The sequence below is a fragment of the Myotis myotis genome, unplaced genomic scaffold (assembly GCF_014108235.1).
Source record: "Myotis myotis isolate mMyoMyo1 unplaced genomic scaffold, mMyoMyo1.p scaffold_m19_p_12, whole genome shotgun sequence".
Lineage (NCBI taxonomy): Eukaryota > Metazoa > Chordata > Mammalia > Chiroptera > Vespertilionidae > Myotis > Myotis myotis.
The window spans coordinates 15,372,116-15,394,086 of NW_023416316.1; the positions used below are offsets into that span (position 1 = coordinate 15,372,116).

Genomic DNA, 21,971 nt, shown 5'->3' on the forward strand with positions numbered 1-21,971 from the left:
CTTGACAAAAACATTCCTGCAAAATGAAAATAGCAAATCCAATACACATAGTTTACTGAAGCTAACCAGGGCATTCTTTTCTTATCAACTACCTGTGTATAAGCTATTATATCTTAAGTAGGATCTAAACTTCGTAAATTGTTCACTATGTTAAAGGCATTGCCCAACTCTTTCAGAATCTTATTCTTTTAGGGAATTTGCCCAGATTGCCCTGGCTAAAAGGAGAAATCTTGGTCTCTCCTAAATTTTATTAGCATTTGTTGATGTCTTATTTAGGCTAGTACTTCTCTCCACACTTACAATCACATTTAAACCTCTCAGTCCTTTTAAGTAAGCGTTGTTGGCCCCATTTATAGAAAACTGAAAGGAAGCTAATAGTGCACTACCTTGAGAAGACAAGGTAATAGTTTCAAATCATATTACATTTATTTTGCGAATTGCTGGTATATGTTATACATTAAAATTCTTGGGAAGTTTTAATATTTACTTCACCTAAACTAAGGATGCTTTTGGAGGAAAGGAGCTCAGAGCTAGACTAGACTTTGAGTTCATTTATTGAGCCTATTACATACCAGACCCTAGACAAAATATACAGTCAAGTAATGATTAAAATAAATAATCAGTTACCCTGTTATATGATAAATGATTGAATAACTTTTATTAATCTCTGTGAAGTATAACTCCATACAACAGCTACCTGTTATATATCTTACTAGAGGCCCGATGCACGAAATTCGTGCAAGAGTAGGCCTTCTTTCCCCCAGCTGCTGGCACCGGCTTCCCTCTGGCACCCGGGACCTGGGCTTCCCTCGCAGCCCTGGCTTCGTCTGGAAGGTCATCTGGTCTAATTAGCATTTTACGCTTTTATTATTATAGATAGTTTGCAATCATATATTATGTAATTCCCCTGTATAAACTCCCTGTATAAGAGTGTATAAGCTCCTTGAAAATAGAACCCAGTTTTTTTCACCAGGGTATACTCAGCACTCAGCACAGTGTCTGGCACAGATTTCTTGAATGAATTCTATAGGAGCTCCTAGAAAGATCACCTAGCCTAGACTTTGAGATTAGGGCAGCTTCCAGGGGGAAAGGAGCAACAGGAAGAATGTTTCAGGCAGCAGGAACAGCATGTCCAAAGGCTGGACATTAGAAAGGTCTTGCCTTACTTAAGAAACTAAAAGTTCCTCGGTGTGGCTGTAGCACACAGTTGGATTGGAGAAATGGCCACATAGGAAGCTGGGGGGATAAGGAAACCTTGTAAAGTTGCCTGTGGAGTTTGGATTTTTTGTATTATTGAGGTATCCTTAAGGGTTTTAAGGAGGAAAGAGACTTAGTCAAATTTGTTTATTTGAAAGCTTACTGTGGGTGCACTGGGGAGAATGGATAAGAAGCAGGCAGGCTCAAGGCTGGGAGATGAATCAGAAAGTTGTTGTAATAATCCTAGCTGGGTAGATGTGATGGTAACCTGAAATAGGGAAGTGGCAGTGAGGATGGGTAGAAGTGACTGGGTTCAAGAAATGTTTAACAAGTAAAATTAAATGGACTCTGGAATTGGTTATGAACACCAGGGGGAAAAGAGTCAAGGATGATCCCCAGATTTCAGTTTGGTTGTGGGCGTTTGCAGAAAGAAATAGTAAGTAAAGGCGCCCTTTTCTAGAAACTGATGAAGGAAGGTCGCAGGTAAGCTCTTCTGTCCCATGTGGACTCCACTCTCCAAAACTCTGCCCGCACTCTAAGTAGGTACTGCCCAGTGTCTGGCAGGAAGGAAGAGCTGCTTTTCACTTCTTTCACCTTGCTGGGTTAGATGTTTGGTGACAGTGAATTTTTCCCAGCCAGACAAAATAGTAGACCTGAAATTGTTATCCTTAGAAAGTCCTGCTTACAAGGTTGGCACTTGGCTGACATCTAGGAACTTTATTGGTAAACAGTTCCCCACCCTGGTTTAAAGCTTCCCATAAATGATAAGCATGGCTCACTTGTCTGAACTGTTTGTACCAGCAATATGATTCATGAACCTTGTCTTCCTTCTGGGATTCTAGAATTTTGGCACATGCTAGAGGGTTTCCGTTTATCAATCCCTAGAGACTCAAAGCCTGGGGAATTAAGTCTCTAAGTTTCCTGGTAGACCACACTTCACACATATTGTTACAATTCATTGCTGGAGTAAATAAACGTATCCTGTGTTACTCCACTGGGAGAGGACTCTTGGAAGCTTGCTCCTGGTGTCCTCTGAACTTTGCCCCAGTGCTCTTTTTCCCTTTGCTGATGTTGCTTTGTATCCTTTTGATGTAAAAGATCTTTGCCATGAGTACAACTGTATGCTGAGTCTAGAACCTGGTGGTGGTCTTGGGGACCCTGACACAAATGTCATTGACCAAGAGAGGAAGCACAAAAGTGAAAACAGGATTTGCTAGGGCAGTGCGGATTGGAAGATAAGAGTTCTGGTTTGGACATGTTATGTTGCATTTGTGTTGCCTGTGGGATACTGTGTCGTCTGATACTCAGCAGCAAATTTTGGGCTGAGGATATAGATTTGAGCATCATCAGCATTTGGATAGCACTTGATACCAAGGTAAATAAACTAGATTGTCAAGGGGGAGAGAGTATAAAATCTTGGGGCATGGACATTTAAAGGTTGAGCAGAGGAGGAAGAGACCAAGAAGTTAGGTGAGGATCCAGAGAGAGGGGAAGGCGAGAAAGGGATCCTTTAGTTTTATTGAGGTCTTATTTGGGCTAGTCCCTCTTCCCAACCCACAGGTTTCCCCACAGAAGTGAAGGGAAGATTTTGTTTGAAGAACATAATAGTTGACAGTGTAAAAAGGCAACATGAAGGCCAAATTAGACAAAGACTGGTAAATTATGTTTAGTAATAAAGATGTTGGTGACCTTAGCAAGAGTGGTTTTAGTGGAATGGTTAGGGCAGAAGACTAGATTGCAAGCAATGATGGAAGAATGGTTCTGCCTGTTAGATAAAATGGTAGACGGGACCATGTTTGATGGAGTAACTTTGTAGTACAGTTCAATTTACTTTATTTCCATTTATTTTAAAACTAGTAAAAAGTAAGAAACTATGACTCGCTAAAGGCAAGAATTACAGTTGGAAGAGACCATAGAGAGCATCTAGATCAGGGGTGGGCAAACTTTTTGACTCTAGGGCCACAATGGGTTCTTAAACTGGACCGGAGGGCCGGAACAAAAGCATGGATGGAGTGTTTGTGTGAACTAATATAAATTCAAAGTAAACATCATTACATAAAAGGGTACGGTCTTTTTTTTTTTTTTTAGTTTTATTCATTTCAAATGGGCCGGATCCGGCCCGCGGGCCGTAGTTTGCCCACGGCTGATCTAGATCAACCACCTCAATTTACAGATGCAGAAACTGAGGTCCAGAAAGAAGAAATGCCTTGACGGGTAGGGTCAGCCAATGCTGTTCAGATTAGAAATACAATCTTGATTTCAGAGACTTTTTACTTCTACTTCCAGTATTGAATGATGGAATATACAGTCAAAGGAGGTATTTACTCAAGGTTGAAGGTGAGCAGCATTTATAATGATGCCAGGTTTGAGATATGTCAGATGAAATGTCATTTTCATTTTCTACAGTGCCAGATTGGCCTCTCTTTTTGGACGGGATCAGGCGGCTGCTGACCATGGAAATGAATTCTTCCAGTACACAGCCCCAAAGCAGCCTAAGAAAGGCCAGGGAGCAGCAGCAACAGGTAAGTTAAGAGGTTAGGACTGGCCCCTATCACATTAGTTGAAAGTATAAACAGCCTTCCCCAAAGTGATATGCCAGATTATTCATCCGTGGTCAGTCTGGCCAACCTCACTACCAGTGGTGCATGCCTTTCTAAGCTCTGAGATATGCATTCTGGCAGGTAGATAATGTGCCCTTTGTTTGAAACTGACAAAGGAAGGTCACAGGTAAGCTCTTCTGCTCCGTGTGGACACCACTCCCTGAAACTCTGTCCACACTCCAGGTAGGTATTGTCCAGTGTTTTGGCGAGAAGAAAGAGCAGCTTTTCACTTCTTTTCCCTTGCTGGGTTAGATGTATGGTGACAGTGAATTTTCCCCAACTAGACAGTGATGCTTAGTGCTAAATCCTCTGTACCTTTGATCATGATGGACACGAAAGAAAATTGAGTGCCATTTGTTGAATGAAAGGAGAGAAGGGTGACTAGTATTTCTAAAATGCCTGTTATGTGTGTGGTCTCAGGTGATTTACGTAGATTTTTTTTATTTTAATCCTCACTCGAGGATATGTTTTTATTGATTTCAGAGAGAGGGGAAGGGAGAGAGAGAGAAACATCGACTGCTTTCCATACGCACCCCAACTGGGCAGTTAACCTGCAACCTGGGTATGTTCCCTGACCCGGAATCGAACCCGTGACCTTTCAGTGTATGAGCCACTCCAGCCAGGGTAGATTTTCTGATTTAGTTCTCACAATTCTGTGAAATAGGTGAGGCTACCACCATTTTAGATTCTCAGAGAGGCGTAGGGACTTGGTCACAGTTACACAGCAGTAAGTGACAGTTAAAATTTGAACCCTGATCTGATTTCATTCCAAAGGTTTTCTCCCTCCTACACTCTGCTGTCTTTGTGTAAGAATCTGAAGAGGAATGAGGGACTGATAGGAACAGCCCTGAGCTACCAGCACTGGGTTGGAGAGAGATATTAAATTAAATATTTGTTACATGAAGATGAAAGTATTGCATGCCTTTTAATGCTAGGCACAATGCTGGCACTGAGAATGTTAGGACGTTTAGAACTGAATAGTTGCAGTGGTTACCATGTGGCCCCAAAGGTCTAAGATATTTACTGTTTGTCCCTTTACAGAAAATGCTTGCTGACCTGTGCTCTAAATCTTACCTGTCACTTTTGGCAGCTGTGCTGTGGCTTTCTGGTCCTGTTCTCTAAGCCCTAACCTGGCCAGATTTCTAGTAGGCCGTGCCTTTACATTTCATCGCTGTGTGCTTCTGACTCAATTTAAAGTGGTCGAGTTAATGGATGTAGATAAAAAGAAATGACCTAAGGCCCCACCCAGTGAAGTAACTTGATTTTTAGAAATCAGGCAACAACTATAAGCTAATTATACTTTCAAAGAAGAATTATAGAGGCATTTGAACTTAAACATTACTTATACAATCTTATGTAGGCATTTACAAATAAAAAGCAAAGTAGCAATATAGGGGACCCTTCCGTTCAAGGGATATTTATATGTAAGAAGTCTTTGTGGGGAAGATGGCTGAAGCATAGCTCTTGAATCTCTTCAGATTTCAATATAAAAACAGAGCAACTAGATATAAGTATAAATCTATGGATAATTACAACAAAACCAATTGAAGTGGTATCCTCATGAACCCCCAAATATAAGCAGGTATGGACAAACCACTGACAGCCACGAGGCTTGCATGGTATCAACATTTGCATGGGAGCAAATAGGGACGCAGTGGGAGAATATCTGAGTCTGAGAATGGGAGAACCCCAAAATAGCCAGTAGGTGTTCATGGAAAATATGGTAGGCCAAGCTGAAATTGAAAAGTGTTTTACCCACTCTACTTGTGGCTAAGTACAAAGGGTTGATGATTGGGACTATAAGAATGGGAGCACTCTTGCTCCTATGAACTTGTGAAACTCACCCACTGACCTTCCAGGATAGGTCCCCACACTGAGAAGAACCTGATGGGAGTGGAATTCAAATTGAGGAGGATAGAGATATTAGAGTGAAGGAGAGAAGATTCAGGTAAGAGTAAAGATAGAAGTAGAATAATAAAGTCGGGAAGAAGCCACCCTATTTTTTAACTTTATACAAAAAGAACAGAAGAGGGAGCTCTACTCCTAAGAGTTCAGAAAAGCAAATTTCACATAAAAATGAGCAATAGAAAAGTCTCAGAGTCAAACTCCATACAAAGTTATTATAAGAACAAAGAGAGCAAGGAACAGAATAATATCCCTACAGACAGTGAGAGATCTCTTCTGTGAGAATGTTTCTCCCTGAACAGATTAAAATTGCAACCACTTATTAACATTTACGACATAAGACATGAGATGAGAACATAAATGCGAATTAACAGATTATGCCTTAAGAGAAATAGAAGGTTAACAGGAGGAAATTGTTTAAGTAAAAAAATTGAGATTTCAAAAGAAAGTGACAAATATTAAAGATAGCAAAGATCCAACAAATTGGGGGTGGGGAGAGAGAAACAAGAAAACTTTGTTCAAAAAAAAAGAGAGAGAGAGAGAGAGAGACTTGAAACTACATACTATTTAAAAAAAAAAAGTCCTCGTGAGTTAGGAATTCAAGAGTCTGTGCAATGCTGATTTCAGAGAGGGAAACATGCAAAGCCAGTGAGAAGATCATATGATTCTGAGTATCTGACTCATCCCTCCAGCAATTCACAAACAACCTTCCATTTCCAGGACATGAGATAGGGAAATAAGAGTGTACTGGGACAAGTTACACCATCCTGAAGGACGAGGCTAGGTTGACCTCAGGGAGACAGTAATTTTTCTCAGTGTTTCAGACTAGTCGTCATAACCTAACTCTGGCCTTAGTTACTTTTTTCCTGCCATACACTGCTTATCAGGAGAAAAGTTATGGCATTACATATAGCTGGAAAGTGCTGATTGAATTAAAAACTAGGTGTTGGATTTTGCTAAATAATAATGAAAATATGAACACCAGACTAGGAAAATAACCAACCAGCATAAATAGACAATTCATCAAAACAAAACAAAGCAAATGGTCAGTATATATCTATAGAAAATGTTAAATTTTGGCCTCCCTGTAATCAATAAATGCAAATGAAAACAACAATGAGAAAGCATTTCCCTTTCCTTACTGCCTCCCTCTCATTGGTAAAGATTTTAAAAGATAATTTCTTCTTATTGGCAGGCCGCAAAGCTGGTGAACTCAAACTGCTAGTGGGAGTGTAAACTGGTATGGCATTTCTCAAAGGCATTTGGGCAGGTTATAACAAAATCTTAAAATTGTTTACACTCTTTCACTCCACATTTTCATTTTTATAAATTTCTTCTAAGAAAGTAATTAGAGGTACATGCAAAAATGTGCATTTTAAGGATGTTCACCATAGCATCCTATCCTATCTAATAATAGACAAACATGGTAATTGACCGTACCCTCACTATGCCTCCCATTGGCTAATCAGTGCGATATGCAAATTAGCCACCAACAAAGATGGCAGCTAATTTGCATACTGCAGGCAGGGTGGGACAGCGCCATCCCGCCTGCCCCGCCGCCATCTGGGCCTGCTATTTGCGACCCAGGGCGGTGGGGCAGGACAGTGCCATCCCGCCTGCCCTGCCGTAATCCGGGCCTGCTATCTGCGACCTGGAGTGGCGGGCGTCCATGTGTGACCTGACCCGGGGCGGCCGGGCGGTGCAGCAGTGATCGGCCAGACTGCCCTGCTTCCATCCGGGCATCCCATGAGTGACCCAACCCTGGGGAGGCCAGGCGGGGCAGCAGCGATCTGCTGGCCCGCCCGGGCGTCCCGTGTGCGACCCACCAGGCCGGGACAGCCCCCCAACCCCCAGATCGGCCTTGCCGTATACGCGACCAGGGGCGGTGGGGCAGGCACTGAGGGATCGGGCCTGCCATCTGCCACCCGGGGAGCAGGCCTAAGCCAGCAGATGGTTATCTCCCGAGGGGTCCCAGACTGTGAAAGGGCACAAGTTGGGCTGACGGACACCCCTCCCATCTCCCCTCCCCTGCCAGTGCACAAATTTTTGTGCACCGGGCCTCTAGTCTAATAATAGACAAACATGGTAATTGACTGTACCTTCGCTATGCCTCCCATTGGCTAATCAGTGCAATATGCAAATTAACCTCCAACAAATATGGCGGCTAATTTGCATGCCATAGGCAGGGTGGGCCAGTGCGAGCCGCCATCTGGGCCTCTGTGTGCCACCTAAGCCCCTCCCCCAGCCAGGACCCCCACGTGCGTCCCTGGGCGGCAGGGCTTGGCGGTGCAATTGGCCTGAGGAAGCCCTCTTCTTGCACCCCAACCCCCTGATCAGCCCTGCCCTGTGTGCGACCGGGGCGGTGACCCAACCCCAGATCGGCCCTGCCCTGTGCGCAACCCAGGGAGGAGGGGCAGGCACCTAGGGATCGGGCCTGCCATCTGCCACCCAGGGAGCGGGCCTAAGCCAGCAGGTGGTTATCTCCCGAGCGGTCCCAGACTGAGAGGGCACAAGTACGGCTGAGGGACACGCCCCCCTCCCGCCAGTGCACAAATTTTTGTGCACCGGGCCCCTAGTTATTTATAATAGAGAAAAATTGGAGGCAGCCCAAAGAAATATCAAACAATAGGAAGTTGGATACATTTTGAAAGAGTATTTTATGCAGCCACTAAAAAACATTTTTAGGACTATTTTGTCTTTGTTTTGGACACAGTTTTGAAGAATAAAAGGAAATGTTTACATTAAGTGAGAAAAGGAGGTTGTCAAATGATACCATTAATTTTGTTTGGAAAAGGTAAATCTGCCGAGTTTGTGTGTGTATAAAAAGGGCTAGGAATAAATACATCAAATTATTAACGTTTATTTTTGGGTGGTGAGATTACAGGTTCGTTTTTCTTTTTCTTTGTGTACTTCCATATTTACTAAGTTTTCTGCAGTATACGTGTACTCTACAGACAGAAAAATTGTGTCAATATGAAATTAAAAAACAAAATTTAACTGTAAATTTAAAAGATCTTACTGGCTTTATTCAGCAGTTCCTGAATCATGCAACATCCAATCAAGCAGATTGAAGAGAGCTCCAAGGAGCTATATAAAATGAGAGAATTTTATAAGCAGAAAAGAACGGGAACACAGAAGTTATATTAGGCAAAACGCAGATTGGATGTCTTGAGATTACTTTCCTTTGGGGGATGACAGTGGGTCTATCAGGCAGATTACCTAACTAGTGCTGATCAGGCAATTCCTGATTGACTGGTTGAAGCTTCCATTTCTGGGACAGCCAAAACTGTAATTAAGTCTCAGTTTGTTGACATGGAGCTTAGCGTAAGTGACTTTATTTTGGACCCGTTGTCTTGTTTTTATCAATACAAAATAAAAATAATTCAAGCAAAGATACTTTTGAAAATAAGTCCTTGGTTGTTACGTCCATTCTATTGTTCTCACTACTTTTCCATCAGCACATTCATGTTGTGAGTGTAAATATGTGATTTACTCTAAATATACTGTTTTAAAACACTAGAGTTACTGTCTGTCACTGTGAAAGGTAAGTACTGGCTGTAATCTGAGTATCATAAATTTTCTACTTCTAAACTAAGGGAAGGGAAATAACTTTATTTTTATTTGTTATAGCTCTCAAAATATTGGAAGGGGAAAAGAAAGTAGATGGACTATGACCTTGTTTTCTTGTCCAGCCCAAAGACTTGTTTAAAATGGAAATGAAGCCCTGGGGCTAGGCTTGCTGCTATCATTGTGTAAGGCCCTTAGGTGCTTAAAGCCTCCATTTCCTCATCCCCAGATGAGGTCATGTTTTATGGATTAAATGAGGATAATGGCCATAAAAGCATTTTAACAGTAACTAGAAGGCTTAAGAAGAATTTTAAGCAGTTTTAATGGTTAACAAATCAGTTTCAAGCAAGAAATGAATGACAGCTTTGTTTTCTTCCTCATTTTTAGGAAATCAGGCGGCACCAAAAACAGCACCCACCTCAACAGGCACTTCCACAGTATTGGTTGCAACAGTAGTCCACGCATATAGATAGTAAGTAGCTGAGAAGGAATGCTTTCTGAAGTTGGGCTTGGGCTAAACTCCTATCTTTTCTCAATAAGTCTCTGTTCATTGCAAAATGGCTACTCTGCCTTTCCATAGGAAAAGTATCAGTAATGCTTTTTAACTTTCCAGTTTTCCAACTTCTCATAAAACTTTGAGGAGCCATTATCTTGTTCGTTCTCTCTCTCTCTCTCTCTCTCTCTCTCTCTCTCTCTCTCTCTCTCTCTCTCTCTCTCTTCTGCATGTATCTCAACAACTGCCTTTCCAAGTGCTCAAAGAAAGACGCTTCACTGAGATATAAATAGTAGATATTTAAAGAGTAAAGAAATTGTGTTAGAGCTTTTAATTATAAACTGCTCACCTCTATTCCTTTCTAGAGGTTCAATGACTAGATTTCCCACTTTTACATAGCAGAAAAGAAAGCTGGTTCTGCTTAGTTTAAGGAAGTATTAATACCTGTTGTTTTTGTTTTGCTTCTATAGCACAAATGGTCAATATGTAAAGCAGGGCAAATTTGGTGCTGCAGTCCTGGGAAATCACACAGCCAGAGAGGTGAGATTGCCCCACATCTCATGTATATTTAGGTGTCCCAAACCCTACCCATGAGCTGATTTCCCTCTGGGCTTGCCCAGTGTCTCATGTATCAGAGGATTAAAATGATTATTTGTGTTGAATGTACATTTTTAACATTAGGTATATAGTAACATTTGTAGTCACATTTTGCTTATAATCGTGCATTAAAACAAATCCAGCCACTCACAATTTTAAGTTTTATTTTTATGATATAGACCTGGCTTAGGAATTTGGAGTTTTAGAGCAAACATTTACCAAGGACATCCCTTTGCTAGACAATGAGCAACACTTAGTGTATAATATGTCCTTGTGCCTGCATTAATGACTAGTGTTTATCCTTTGAAAATTTGATGAGATGGACCACCAGTCACAGAGTAAAATATTGGTTTGGGTCAAAAGAAGATGTGGCCCAGTCAGTGTGGCTCAGTGGTTGAGTATTGACCTATGAACCAGGAAGTTACAGTTCAACTCCCAGTAAGAGCACATGCCCAGGTTGTGGGCTTGATTCCCAGTAGGGGGCATGCAGGAGGCAGCTTATCGATTATTCTTTCTCATTATTGATATTTCTATCTCTCTCTCCTTTTCCCTTCCTCTCTCTGAAATTAATTTTTAAAAAAGAAGAAGAGGATGTGGCTAGAAGCCCTGACACTGGTTTACTTTTGTGGGTTGTATCTAACTTGAAATTCTGCTCCAGAAGGTTTTGAACATTGTTGAAATAAGCATAAGAAATTTCCGAATTTCAGAGGTCCAGAGAACATGGATTCTATACTCCTCAGAGACCCTGAGACACAGAGAGATAAGATGACCTGTCCAGGGTAACTAATATAATAGACAACACTCGTTTGTTTTAAAAACAGACAAACAAAAAACTTAATTATGGAAATTTGGAAACATAATAGTGGGACTAGAATAATGAACCCCTAGAGCCCATTATTAGGCTCTAACAGTTATTAATCTTATTTTACCTCAAACCCAACCAGTCTTCCTTCTTCCCCCCTCAGATTATTTTGAGTAAATTTCCAGCATACAATTTTAGCTGTAAATTTTTTAGTATGTATCTCTGAAAGAAAGGGATTTTTAAAAATGTAACCACTATGCTACTATCACACTTAAAAAAACCCACAATAATTTTTTGATGTTCATTCACTAGAATCTAGTATTCAAATTTCCCTGGTTGTTTCTTTTTTCTTTTTCCTTTTTTTTTAATAGTGTGTTTTAATTAGGATCTAATAAGGTATATATATTGCGCTTGGTTATTGTATCCCTGAAATCTGTTTCATTTTCCCATCTGGAGGTAAACAAACTCTGGTTGTTCCTTATTTTGTTATGTTAGCAGCCACAATGGTTATTATTTAGATCTATTGATTTGTTAACAGTTGTCATTTGGATCATGAAAATCTGGTATTGGGATTTTACCACCCTTCCTTACTAGATAGGATATAGTACTGTGGCAGATACCATTCCTACTGTAACAATTATAAAAAAGGAGATAAATTGCAAAAACTACATTTTAAAATTCATTAGAGAGCTGTGGAAATGATGAGGACTAGATGAACTAAAATTTCAGAGAGGGAAGAGCCAATTAATTGAGTGTTTCCTTCTCTTGAGATTTTGGCTGATGCCTTAGAGTAGAATGAACATTAGGTATAGCTCAAGCACTGAGACTGCTGGGGGCAAAAGACATTGGAATAAACTAGAGAAGCTCCAAACGCAAGATTTATTTTTTCCCCCCTTAGGACATGGCTGAGTTCTGGGATAGTGTGGAAGTCCAGGGGCTGTGACAGAAAGGCCAAGGGAAACTTCTACAATCTTATGGTGCAGAGGAGATAAAGTCCTATTACAAGATGGGAACCTGTAGCAAGCATCTGACAGCCTTCCTCTCAATACATTTGCTAGATTTTTAATTTTGTGGGGAGGAGGCTAAAGAACTCAGCTCAGAATTGCTGATGGGCAGAATGTTCAGGACCGAGAAGTCAGAGACCCTCCAGGCTTTCAATCAAAAGCCTAGGAAGATAGTGCTTGAGAACAGGTGTATCCCCCTGGAGTGACTCTAAATAATCTATCATCCTTCCCTGACCAGCTTAATCTGTAATTGGTTTGCATTGAGGGATCAGCTCTTCACTATCTGTCTAACATAGGAAAAGGAAAGACCTTTCTCGCGCAGGATTGTATATGAACCTTCATAGCCTCACCCTCCCCTCTGGGGTTGAGTTTTAATCATTTGTTTAACTGTGGTTTTATGTGTGTGTTTGCTTGTTTTGTTTGTTTGTTTGTTTTTTATAGCAAAGGTGGAAATTTATTGAGAAACAAGCACAGGCTCCCACGTGGGGAGGGGGAAAGAGTCCCTGTGTGGTTTTTATGTGTGTGAATAGTAAATATATATATGAAATTTGCCATTTTACCATTTAAGCATATAATTCAGTGGCATTAATTACATTCACAATATTGAGCAGCCGTCACCACTATCCATCTCTACTTTTTCATCACCCCAAACAGAAAATCTGTAATCTTTAAGCAGTAACTCCCCATTCCTCCTTCCCTTATCCCCTGGTGACCTTAATCTGTGTCTATGAATTTGCCTATTCTAGATATTTTACATAAGGGAATCATACAATATTTGTCCTTTTGTGTCTGGCTTATTTCACTTAGCATAATGTTTTCAAGCCTCATCAATGTTGTAGCATGTATCAGAACTTCATTCTTTTTTTGTGGCTGAATAATATTCCATTGTCTGTATATAACATATTTTGTTTATCCATTCATCAGTTGATGGACATTTGGTTGTTTCCACCTTTTGGCTATTATAAATAATGGTGGAGTGAACATTGGTGTACAAGTATATGTTTAAGTCCCTGTTTTCAGTTTTTTTGGTATATACTGGGAGTGAAATTGCTGTGTCATAAGATAATTCTATACAGTGGGGCCTTGACTTACGAGTGTCCCGACTAATGAGTTTTCGAGATATGAGCCGTCTCTCGGCCGATTTTTTGCTTTGAGTTGCGAGCTAAAATTCGGGTTACGAGCCAGCTTCAGATACCCCACCGCTAGTTGGCGCAGCGAACGGCGCACCGAACGTCACACTGAACGCCACAACATCAGCCCAGCATCACGTGTCTCACTTGTTCACTTTTGATTTGTCATACGAGTAATTTGAGTTACGAGCTCTGTCACTGAATGAATTAAACTCGTAAGTCAAGGCCCCACTGTATTTAGCTTTTTGAGGAACTGCCATACTGTTTCCACAGCAGCTGTACCATTTTATATTCCTAATAGAGGCCAGATGCACGAAATTCATGCAAGAGTAGGCCTTCCTTCACCTGGATGCTGGCACTGGCTTCCCTCTGGCACCTGAGACCCAGGCTTCCCTCCAGCCACTGGCAGGCACCCGGGACCCAGGCTTTCCTCCAGCTGCCAGCAGGCACCTGGGACCAGGGCTTCCCTTGCAGCCCCGGCTTCATCTGGAAGGTCGTCCAGAAGGACGTCTGATCTAATTAGCATATTATGCTTTTATTATTATAGATAAGCAATATATGGGTTCCAGTTTCTTCACTACCTTGCCAACACCTCATTATTTTTTCTGTTTTTTTAATATATTTTATTGATTTCTTACAGAGAGGAAGGGAGAGGGATAGAGAGTTAGAAACATCGATGAGAGAGAAACATCGATCAGCTGCCTCCTTCACATCCCCCAATGGGGAAGTGCCCGCAACCCAGGTACATGCCCTTGACCAGAATCGAACCTGGGACCTTTCAGTCCGCAGGCCGATGCTCTATCCACTGAGCCAAACCGGTTTCAGCATCTGGGTTTTGTTTTTTTTTGTTTGTTTTTTAATGTACATTTTAGTAGGTGTGAAGTGGTTTGATTTGCATTTACCTAATGACTGATGACTATTAATTATCCTTTCATGTACCTGTTGGCCATTTGTTTATCTCTTAGTCACCCATCTAGAAATGAAAACACCAACAAAATAAAGACATTGCAATGACAGTTAAAGAGTAAGGCCAAAATAAAAAGAGATTTAAATGGGTAGTGAGAAGATACAACTTAAAATCCAAGCATTAAGGGATTAACTGAGTTTTGTACCTGTATGAAACACAATCCCTGACATTTTACTGCTAATTTTTGTATTGTCTTTTAACTTCTGTTCTCTGTATTTTTTTCTGCTTATCTTTGCTTGAATACAGTATAGGATTCTTCTTTATATCAGTCAACAACAGCCAGTTACTGTTGCCAAGATTCATCTGAGCTTTGAACTAATGGTAAGACTTCCCATATTAGAGTCATTAACTTCCTTGGGATCCTATATAATAAAACCCTAATATGCAAATCAACCAAACAGCAGAACGACTGGTTGCTAGATGCACAATGACCATCAGGGGGCAGACGCTCAATGCAGGAGCACCGCAGAGGGAGCACCGCTCACCCAGAAGCCAGGCTCATGGCTGATGGCTGGCGGGCACAGTGGCAGTGGTGGGAACCTCTCCCGCCTCCACAGCAGCGCTAAGGACCTCTCGGGGGATATCCGACTGCCGTGTTAGGCTCGCTCCCTGTAGAGAGGGCCTAAGCCGGCAGTTGGACATCCCCCGAGGGGTCCTGGATTGGGAGAGGGAGCAGGCTGGGCTGAGGGACCCCTCCCCTTCTCCCCCCCCTCCCCCCGCCTCCCCCCCAGTGCACAAATATCATGCACTAGGTTTCTTTTTTTTTTTTTTAATTCTTTATTTTTCAGATTATTACATTTGTTCCTCTTTTTTCCCCCCATAACTCCCCTCCTCCCAGTTCCCGCCCCACCCTCTGCCCTCACTCCCCACCCACTGTCCTCATCCATAGGTGCACGAGTTTTGTCCAGTCTCTTCCCGCATCTCCCACACCCCTTTCCCCCCCAAGAATAGTCAGTCTATTCCGTATCTATGTCCCTGATTCTATTATAATCAACAGTTCATTCTGTTCATCAGATTATTTATTCACTTGATTCTTAGATTCACTTGTTGATAGATGCATATTTGTTGTTCATAATTTGTATCTTTACCTTTCTCTTCTTCTTCCTCTTCTTAAAGGATACCTTTCAGCATTTCATATAATCCTGGTTTGGTGGTGATGAACTCCTTTAGCTTTTCCTTATCTGTGAAGCTCTTTATCTGACCTTCAGTTCTGAATGATAGCTTTGCTGGATAAAGTAATCTTGGTTGTAGGTTCTTGGTATTCATCACTTTGAATATTTCTTGCCACTCCCTTCTGGCCTGCAAAGTTTCTGTTGAGAAATCCGCTGACAGTCGTATGGGTATTCCCTTGTAGGTAACTGAGTTTCTTTCTCTTGCTGCTTTTAAGATTCTCTCTTTGTCTTTTGCTCTTGGCATTTTAATTATGATGTGTCTTGGTGTGGTCCTCTTTGGATTCCTTTTGTTTGGGGTTCTCTGCGCTTCTTGGACCTGTAAGTCTATTTCTTTCACCAGGTGGGGGAAGTTTTCTGTCATTATTTCTTCAAATTGGTTTTCAATGTCTTGCTCTCGCTCATCTTCTGGCACCCCTATAATTCGGATGTTGGTACACTTGAAGCTGTCCCAGAGGCTTCTTACACTATCTTCATATTTTCAGATTCTTTTTTCATTTTGCTTTTCCGGTTGGGTGTTTTTTGCTTCTTCGCATTTCAAATCTTTGACTTGATTCTTGCGCTCCTCTGGTCTGCTGTTGGGAGTCTGTATAATATTCTTTATTTCAGTCAGTGTATGCTTAATTTCTAGTTGGTTCTTTATCACAACATCGAGGGTCTCATTAGATTTCTTGAGGATCTCACTACATTTATCGGCAGTTTTTAGAAAATTATTGAAAGACCTTAAAAGTGTGGTTTTGAGCTCTATATCTTCCATTTCTGACATTTGCGTCCTGTTTCTTTGTCTCCACATTTTTTTATGTTTTCTTGGTGCACCCCTTAGTGGTCTTTGTGCGCAGTCTTGTTGTAGTTAAGCCTTGATTGTTGTAGGTAATACTAGAGGGGATTTGAGCTCCAGGCTAAGTGGCTGTGAGAATCAGCTATGTCTGCAGTGAGAGAACTTCTGTCCTCTAGGGAGGTGCTAATCTAGCCTTTGCCTGAGGCTATCCGGCAAATGGCTCTGTGCAGGGCTTGGGCAGGGCGTGTCCCAGGGGATCAACAGGGCGGGCTGAGCGAGCAGTTACAGCTGCTCTCAGTCCTGTCCTAGGGGCTCTGCCTCTCAGAGTCCCAGCAACCGCTACAAACCTCAGAGAGAAAGCTCCCTTCGAGTTCCGACCGAAGCCAGACAGTCCCGCTTCTCCCGTTTGAGTCTGGGTCCCTAGAGACTCGCCCGGATCTGGAGCTCAGAGTCTTAGACTCCCTCCCAATTGAAACAGACAACTGCGCCCTCAACTGCCAGCCCTGTCCGCATGCACTCTGCACCTTAGTATTTTACTTCAGCACTGCGCCTCCTCTGAGTCTCGGTATGCTATTCTCTTTCCTCCTAGTTGTAGAACTTCCACTCAGCCAGCCTTCCTGTGGTTCTGGATGATGTCCATTCCGTCTTTTAGTTGTATTTTTGAAGTGGTTGTTCGAGGCAGCAAACTCCAGCGTTAACCTATGCCGCCATCTTGGTTTCCTCTCCTAGTAGGTTTATGAGAGAAATTGGTCTGTGCATACGTGGTGGAAATTAGATCTGTTCCTTCAGCCCAGAGTGTCTGACTGGATATCTTAACAGAGCATCTTGGAAAGGACTCCTGGCTGCCTTCTGGGAATGTAGACTGAGGGATGATATGTGGAAGGTGGGAGGGAAGAAGAGAGTTCCCTGATATCTCTCTTTGGGTCCACTTTAGTCACAGCCCTTCTATCTGAGTTTAGGCAGTCAGATTTATCTTCTGTGCTGTCTGGTTGAGTTATGCCAACATTTCTCCTTTCCCCAGGTTCGGCCCAATAACTATAGCACCTTTTATGATGATCAGAGACAAAACTGGTCCATCATGTTTGAGTCGGAAAAGGCTGCTGTAGAGTTTAATAAACAGGTAATACCATCTTATTCTTTCTGTGAAAAGCCAAACACATATGAATTTCATTTGATTTGAGGAATATAAATGGAAAACCCATAACCTGCTAATACTTTGTTAGTGGACCAGCATTAAAAAACCACTAAGTCTTTTTGTAAATACAATTGAGCTTATTGTATTTCAGGGAAATAATAGGAATACTTAATTCAAATTGCTTAAAAATGAGACTTTAAGAGAAAAAAGATGAAATGTTGTAAACTTAGTTCTTTGTAAAACATTTCTACACCCTAGCCAGTTTTGCTCAGTGGGTAGAGTGTTGGCCTGTGGACTAAAAGGTCTCAGGTTTGGTTCTGATCGAGGGCATGTACCTCGGTTATAAGGGGACTAAGGGAGTTAGGGTCCTGGTCAGGGTTGTGGTCTCTACTGATTGGTGTTAGGGTAGGGAGTAGTTGATCAAGGCATCTGGTCTTGATGTCAGCCATGGCATTGCTTCACCTGGCTTCGCTGCTTTTCTGGAGCTGAAACACAACTGAGTCTAGATATTATCTTTAGTTTCATTAAAACTCTGGTCAATAGACCCGAGGCTTTGTTCCTAAGATTGTTTGCTGCTGACCAGAGCCTCATTGTGTTGAGGGCTTAATGATTAAGGAAGTGGATGTGTAAGGGAAAATGAGGTGATTCAAGGTGCTGGATGAGGCCAGTGTGAATCAAAAGGAAAGAAAGGAGATAGGTCATATTAAAGAAACGACATTTCTGCATGGTTACTGTGTCTTTAAAAATGCTTTCAGTGTATTTTTTTAGAAGCTCCCTTTCTTGCCTACATTCCCAAACACTGAAGCAATAAATCAATATGGTAACGATATCTAACATTTATGTGTACTCACTGTTACTTTCCAGGCCCTGTGCCTAGTCCTCTGCTTGTGTTAGTTCAGTCTTCATAACTACCCTAGGAGATATGCAAAGTTTTTGTCTCCATTTTACAAAAAACCATATGAAATAAGGTTCACAGAGGTTAAGTTATTCGGCCAAGATCACAAGTTAATAAGTGGTTTATTAACTCAGATCTGTACTCAGACTGTCTGACTGCAAAGCCATACTCTTAGACACTTGAATTCCTGGCAACATTACTGACTGTGGAATGGTTTACTTCTAAACATGTAATCTGATTTGTTAGTGGACGCCATGATGTGGAAAAGAGCATTAGCAAAAATGGAGTACTTAACTGAGCTTAAATTAAGTTTATGCTGTTTCAATTTTGTCTCACAGGTGTGCATTGCCAAGTGCAACAGCACCTCTTCCTTGGATGCAGTGCTCTCACAGGACCTCATTGTGACAGAGGGCCCTGCTGTGGAAGTTGGAGATTCTTTGGAAGTGGCCTATACCAGCTGGCTCTTTCAGAATCATGCTCTGGGCCAGGTAAGAAAATGTCCCCTGGAAGTCTTTTTGTAATTTAAACAACAGGAGGGCTGTTCAGATGTAAGGTAGTATTACTGTGAATGGCTGCTGTTGGCAAATAGAAATGGTTTAGGAGCCCTGCTTTAATTCCTACTGTTGCTTTTGGGGCATAGGCATGAAATGTTAATCTATAAAATCTGCTCAGTGAGTGCCACTCATTACTTCTACTTAGAGAAAATGGAAACCAGTTTCCCAAGTATTATTTTTGGTAGTTATTCACATGTATGTCTTATCCTCCTATATCAGTGTTAAACTTTATATTCTTACGGGATTAGGTCTTAAAACTTATTTTTAGACCTTTCAATTGTTTCTGTCTTTCTTATAGTACATACTATAAATAGGTTGGACTTGTTGTCTTTTACTATTTTTAAGCCATCAAAAGCTTATGGTATGGTATGATAGAAAGAACTTTAGACTGTGAGGAAAAAAGTAGATTCAAGTCTCAATTTTATCATAATGTAACCTTGTTAAGTCATTTAAACTCAAACTGTTTTTTCCCCCCATTGGTGGATGGAAGTTAGAGGTTAGTGACAGGATTGGTATCAGCATCAGATGAGATAATTTATTTTAAAATTCTTTATAGATGAAAAATGCTTTTAATAGATGAAGTTACCTTTTTTTCTAAACCTGGAAAATCAGTGCCCAGAGATATTCTGTGTGATAATATCCTTTAGCCATGATGTGATTCCATCTTTTCAGCTCTCTTAGGAATTAATTTCCAGTATATTTGACATTCCCTATTCTAGAAATACTGTGCCTGGGTATGTTTAGTCAGTTGCATATCATAATGATTATTATTTTTTAAATTGTCTGACCTCGTTTATCATTTACTTTGATCAAATTGCAGGTTTTTGACTCCACTGCTAACAAAGATAAGCTGCTTCGCCTGAAATTAGGATCAGGGAAAGTCATCAAGGTAAAGGCTTATCTGTGTTCTTACATGGTGTTATCAGTTGCAGTAGGTTTAATGTAGGTTAAGTTATGGAAATTTTTAACCTAGATATCTTCTGAGAGTTTGGAAAAGCTTGGGTAAAAAGAGGGGGACCCCGACTGGTGTGGCTCAGTGGTTGACCGTCGACCTATGAACCACAGGAGGTCATGGTTTGATTCTTGGCCAGGGCACAAGGTTATTTTGGAGGTTATGAGGTTATTTTGGAGATTAAACAACATAATGCAAGTGAGTCACTAGCCAGAGTGTATGGAAAAAATATGTTTAATAAATAATTACTTTTATTTATCTTTTAATGCCATCCTATTCCAATTTCTCTCATCATCTGAGATAAGTATATTTCATCCATCTCTGGATATGCCAGCTTTTTAGAAGCAGTGTTCTAGATAGTCTTATAACCAATGGGGAGGTGGGACATTAGTTGAACTTGAGCTCTCCCGAGGTCCAGACCTAAAAGTGTGGGTGAGTGAAAACTGATGATCCTATACGTAATTTTTTCTTTCGAGGAGATTTGTGTCTGATGAGCTTTTCCCCTCTTCTGTTTCTTAAAGGGCTGGGAGGATGGAATGCTGGGCATGAAAAAAGGAGGGAGGCGGTTGCTTATTATCCCTCCAACCTGTGCTGTTGGCTCTGAAGGGGTAATAGGATGGACTCCATCAACGGATTCAGTCCTGGTATTTGAGGTGGAGATTAGGCGGGTGAGTGAATTTGTGCTATGCTGTGCTGATGAGTCATCTTTGCTGGTTAAGAAAAATGAGTAAATATGTTTGGGAAAACCAGATTCTGAAGATTTGTATCCTTCCTGGCTTTCTATTCAGAGTCTAGGAGAGGTCGTGACTGAGCAAATTACTTCTCTATACTAACCTTTTTATTTTGTCCTTAAAATAGTGATTTCTACCTAAAGTGCATACTTTTTGACTTAGTAATTCCATGGCTACAAATTTATCTTATCAATTTATTCTCATAAGTATGTAAAGGTCTCTATAGTTGAGAGGTATATAAAAATAGATATATAGTTTCCTCCTTCTGCCATATTGTTTGTAATAGTAAAAAACTGGAAACAACAAAGTGTCCATTATTAAGAGACTGGTTATGTTTTTCTTTCATAGAGTGGACTTTTTTGTAGCTCTTAAAGAATATCCAAAATCTATTGTTAAAGAAAGAAGTTACAAAACAGTATGGATAGTATGGTCATGTGTGTGTGTGTGTGTGTGTGTGTGTGTATCCATCTACTTTATTAACAACTTAACTCTTAATGGTTTTTCTCTCTGGAAAACAATTTTCTAGAACTACTAATAAACAGTAAGATAATTTTTTAAAAAAAGGAATGATCCTATGTGATTTTCTCTGGAGAATGGAAATGGAGTTCAGAAAGGTTTACTTTTTTACATTCTACCCTTTTGTACCATTTAAAATTTTTGTCATGAATTTATAATTTTTGTTATGGAATTTGTAACAAATTATCTTTAATTAAATTAGCACTACTCTCTTCCTCCCAAGGGGGGAAAAGACCTTTGTTTGCTTTACACTGTGATTGTTAGGTCCAACTGTGATTATGTTTGTGACCATAAACTGTGAAATACAACAAATAAATATTATGATCTTTATTGTAGCCATATTCCTGCTACCACTGAGAAAGAATATGCTTTTCTTCTCAAGGACTCTTCCCTAACTGGACACTGTTTTCTCTGGGGGCCATTTCTGCCCTCTTCCACTGACAGGCTTCCAGCTGCCTTTTCCTCAGCTGCTAATAGTCTCTCAGTTTTCCTTTGAGTTTGAGGAAATCATGGCTGGTAATAGATAACAAACCAATTTGTATCCATCAAGACTGGCATTTTGTAAACATAAAAATAATTATTTTTTACCAGTAATTTAATAATTTCAAATTGACATGCTTATTAAATTGTCAAGACTGAATCAGAATGATTATGCCCCGTGTGACAAGAGTGTTGAAAAGGATTTATACACTCTGTGTAGAGTATAAAGTAGTTGTTCACCCTTGCTGGTGTGAAATTTAATGGTATATATCAGAAGTCTTAAAAATTAGCATACCTTGCCCTGGTCAGTGTGGTTCCGTGGTGGGGCATCTACCCACTCACCGAAAGATGAGGGGTTCAATTCCTGGTCAAGGGCAAGTACCTGGGTTGTAGGTTTGATCCTGGCCTCAGTCGTGGTGCATGGGGGAGGCAACCAATCGATGTCTCTCACATTGATGTTTCTCTCCCTCCTCTCCTCTTCTCTTCTGGTCCTCCTGCT

At 41.0% G+C, this 21,971-nt stretch overlaps 1 protein-coding gene across 3 annotated transcripts in view; it reads left to right on the forward strand.

Moving 5' to 3' along the window:
• FKBP15 (FKBP prolyl isomerase family member 15) overlaps positions 1–21,971 on the forward strand; it is a 55,224-nt gene that overhangs the window by 6,417 nt on the left and 26,836 nt on the right. For all 3 annotated transcript variants that reach the window (XM_036329980.1, XM_036329978.1, XM_036329979.1), the window contains exons 2-9: positions 3,604–3,719; positions 9,657–9,741; positions 10,233–10,302; positions 14,509–14,583; positions 17,231–17,329; positions 18,578–18,727; positions 19,614–19,682; positions 20,267–20,413. In XM_036329980.1, coding sequence (XP_036185873.1) covers positions 3,604–3,719; positions 9,657–9,741; positions 10,233–10,302; positions 14,509–14,583; positions 17,231–17,329; positions 18,578–18,727; positions 19,614–19,682; positions 20,267–20,413 — 811 coding nt within the window. The remainder of the gene's footprint in view (positions 1–3,603; positions 3,720–9,656; positions 9,742–10,232; positions 10,303–14,508; positions 14,584–17,230; positions 17,330–18,577; positions 18,728–19,613; positions 19,683–20,266; positions 20,414–21,971) is intronic.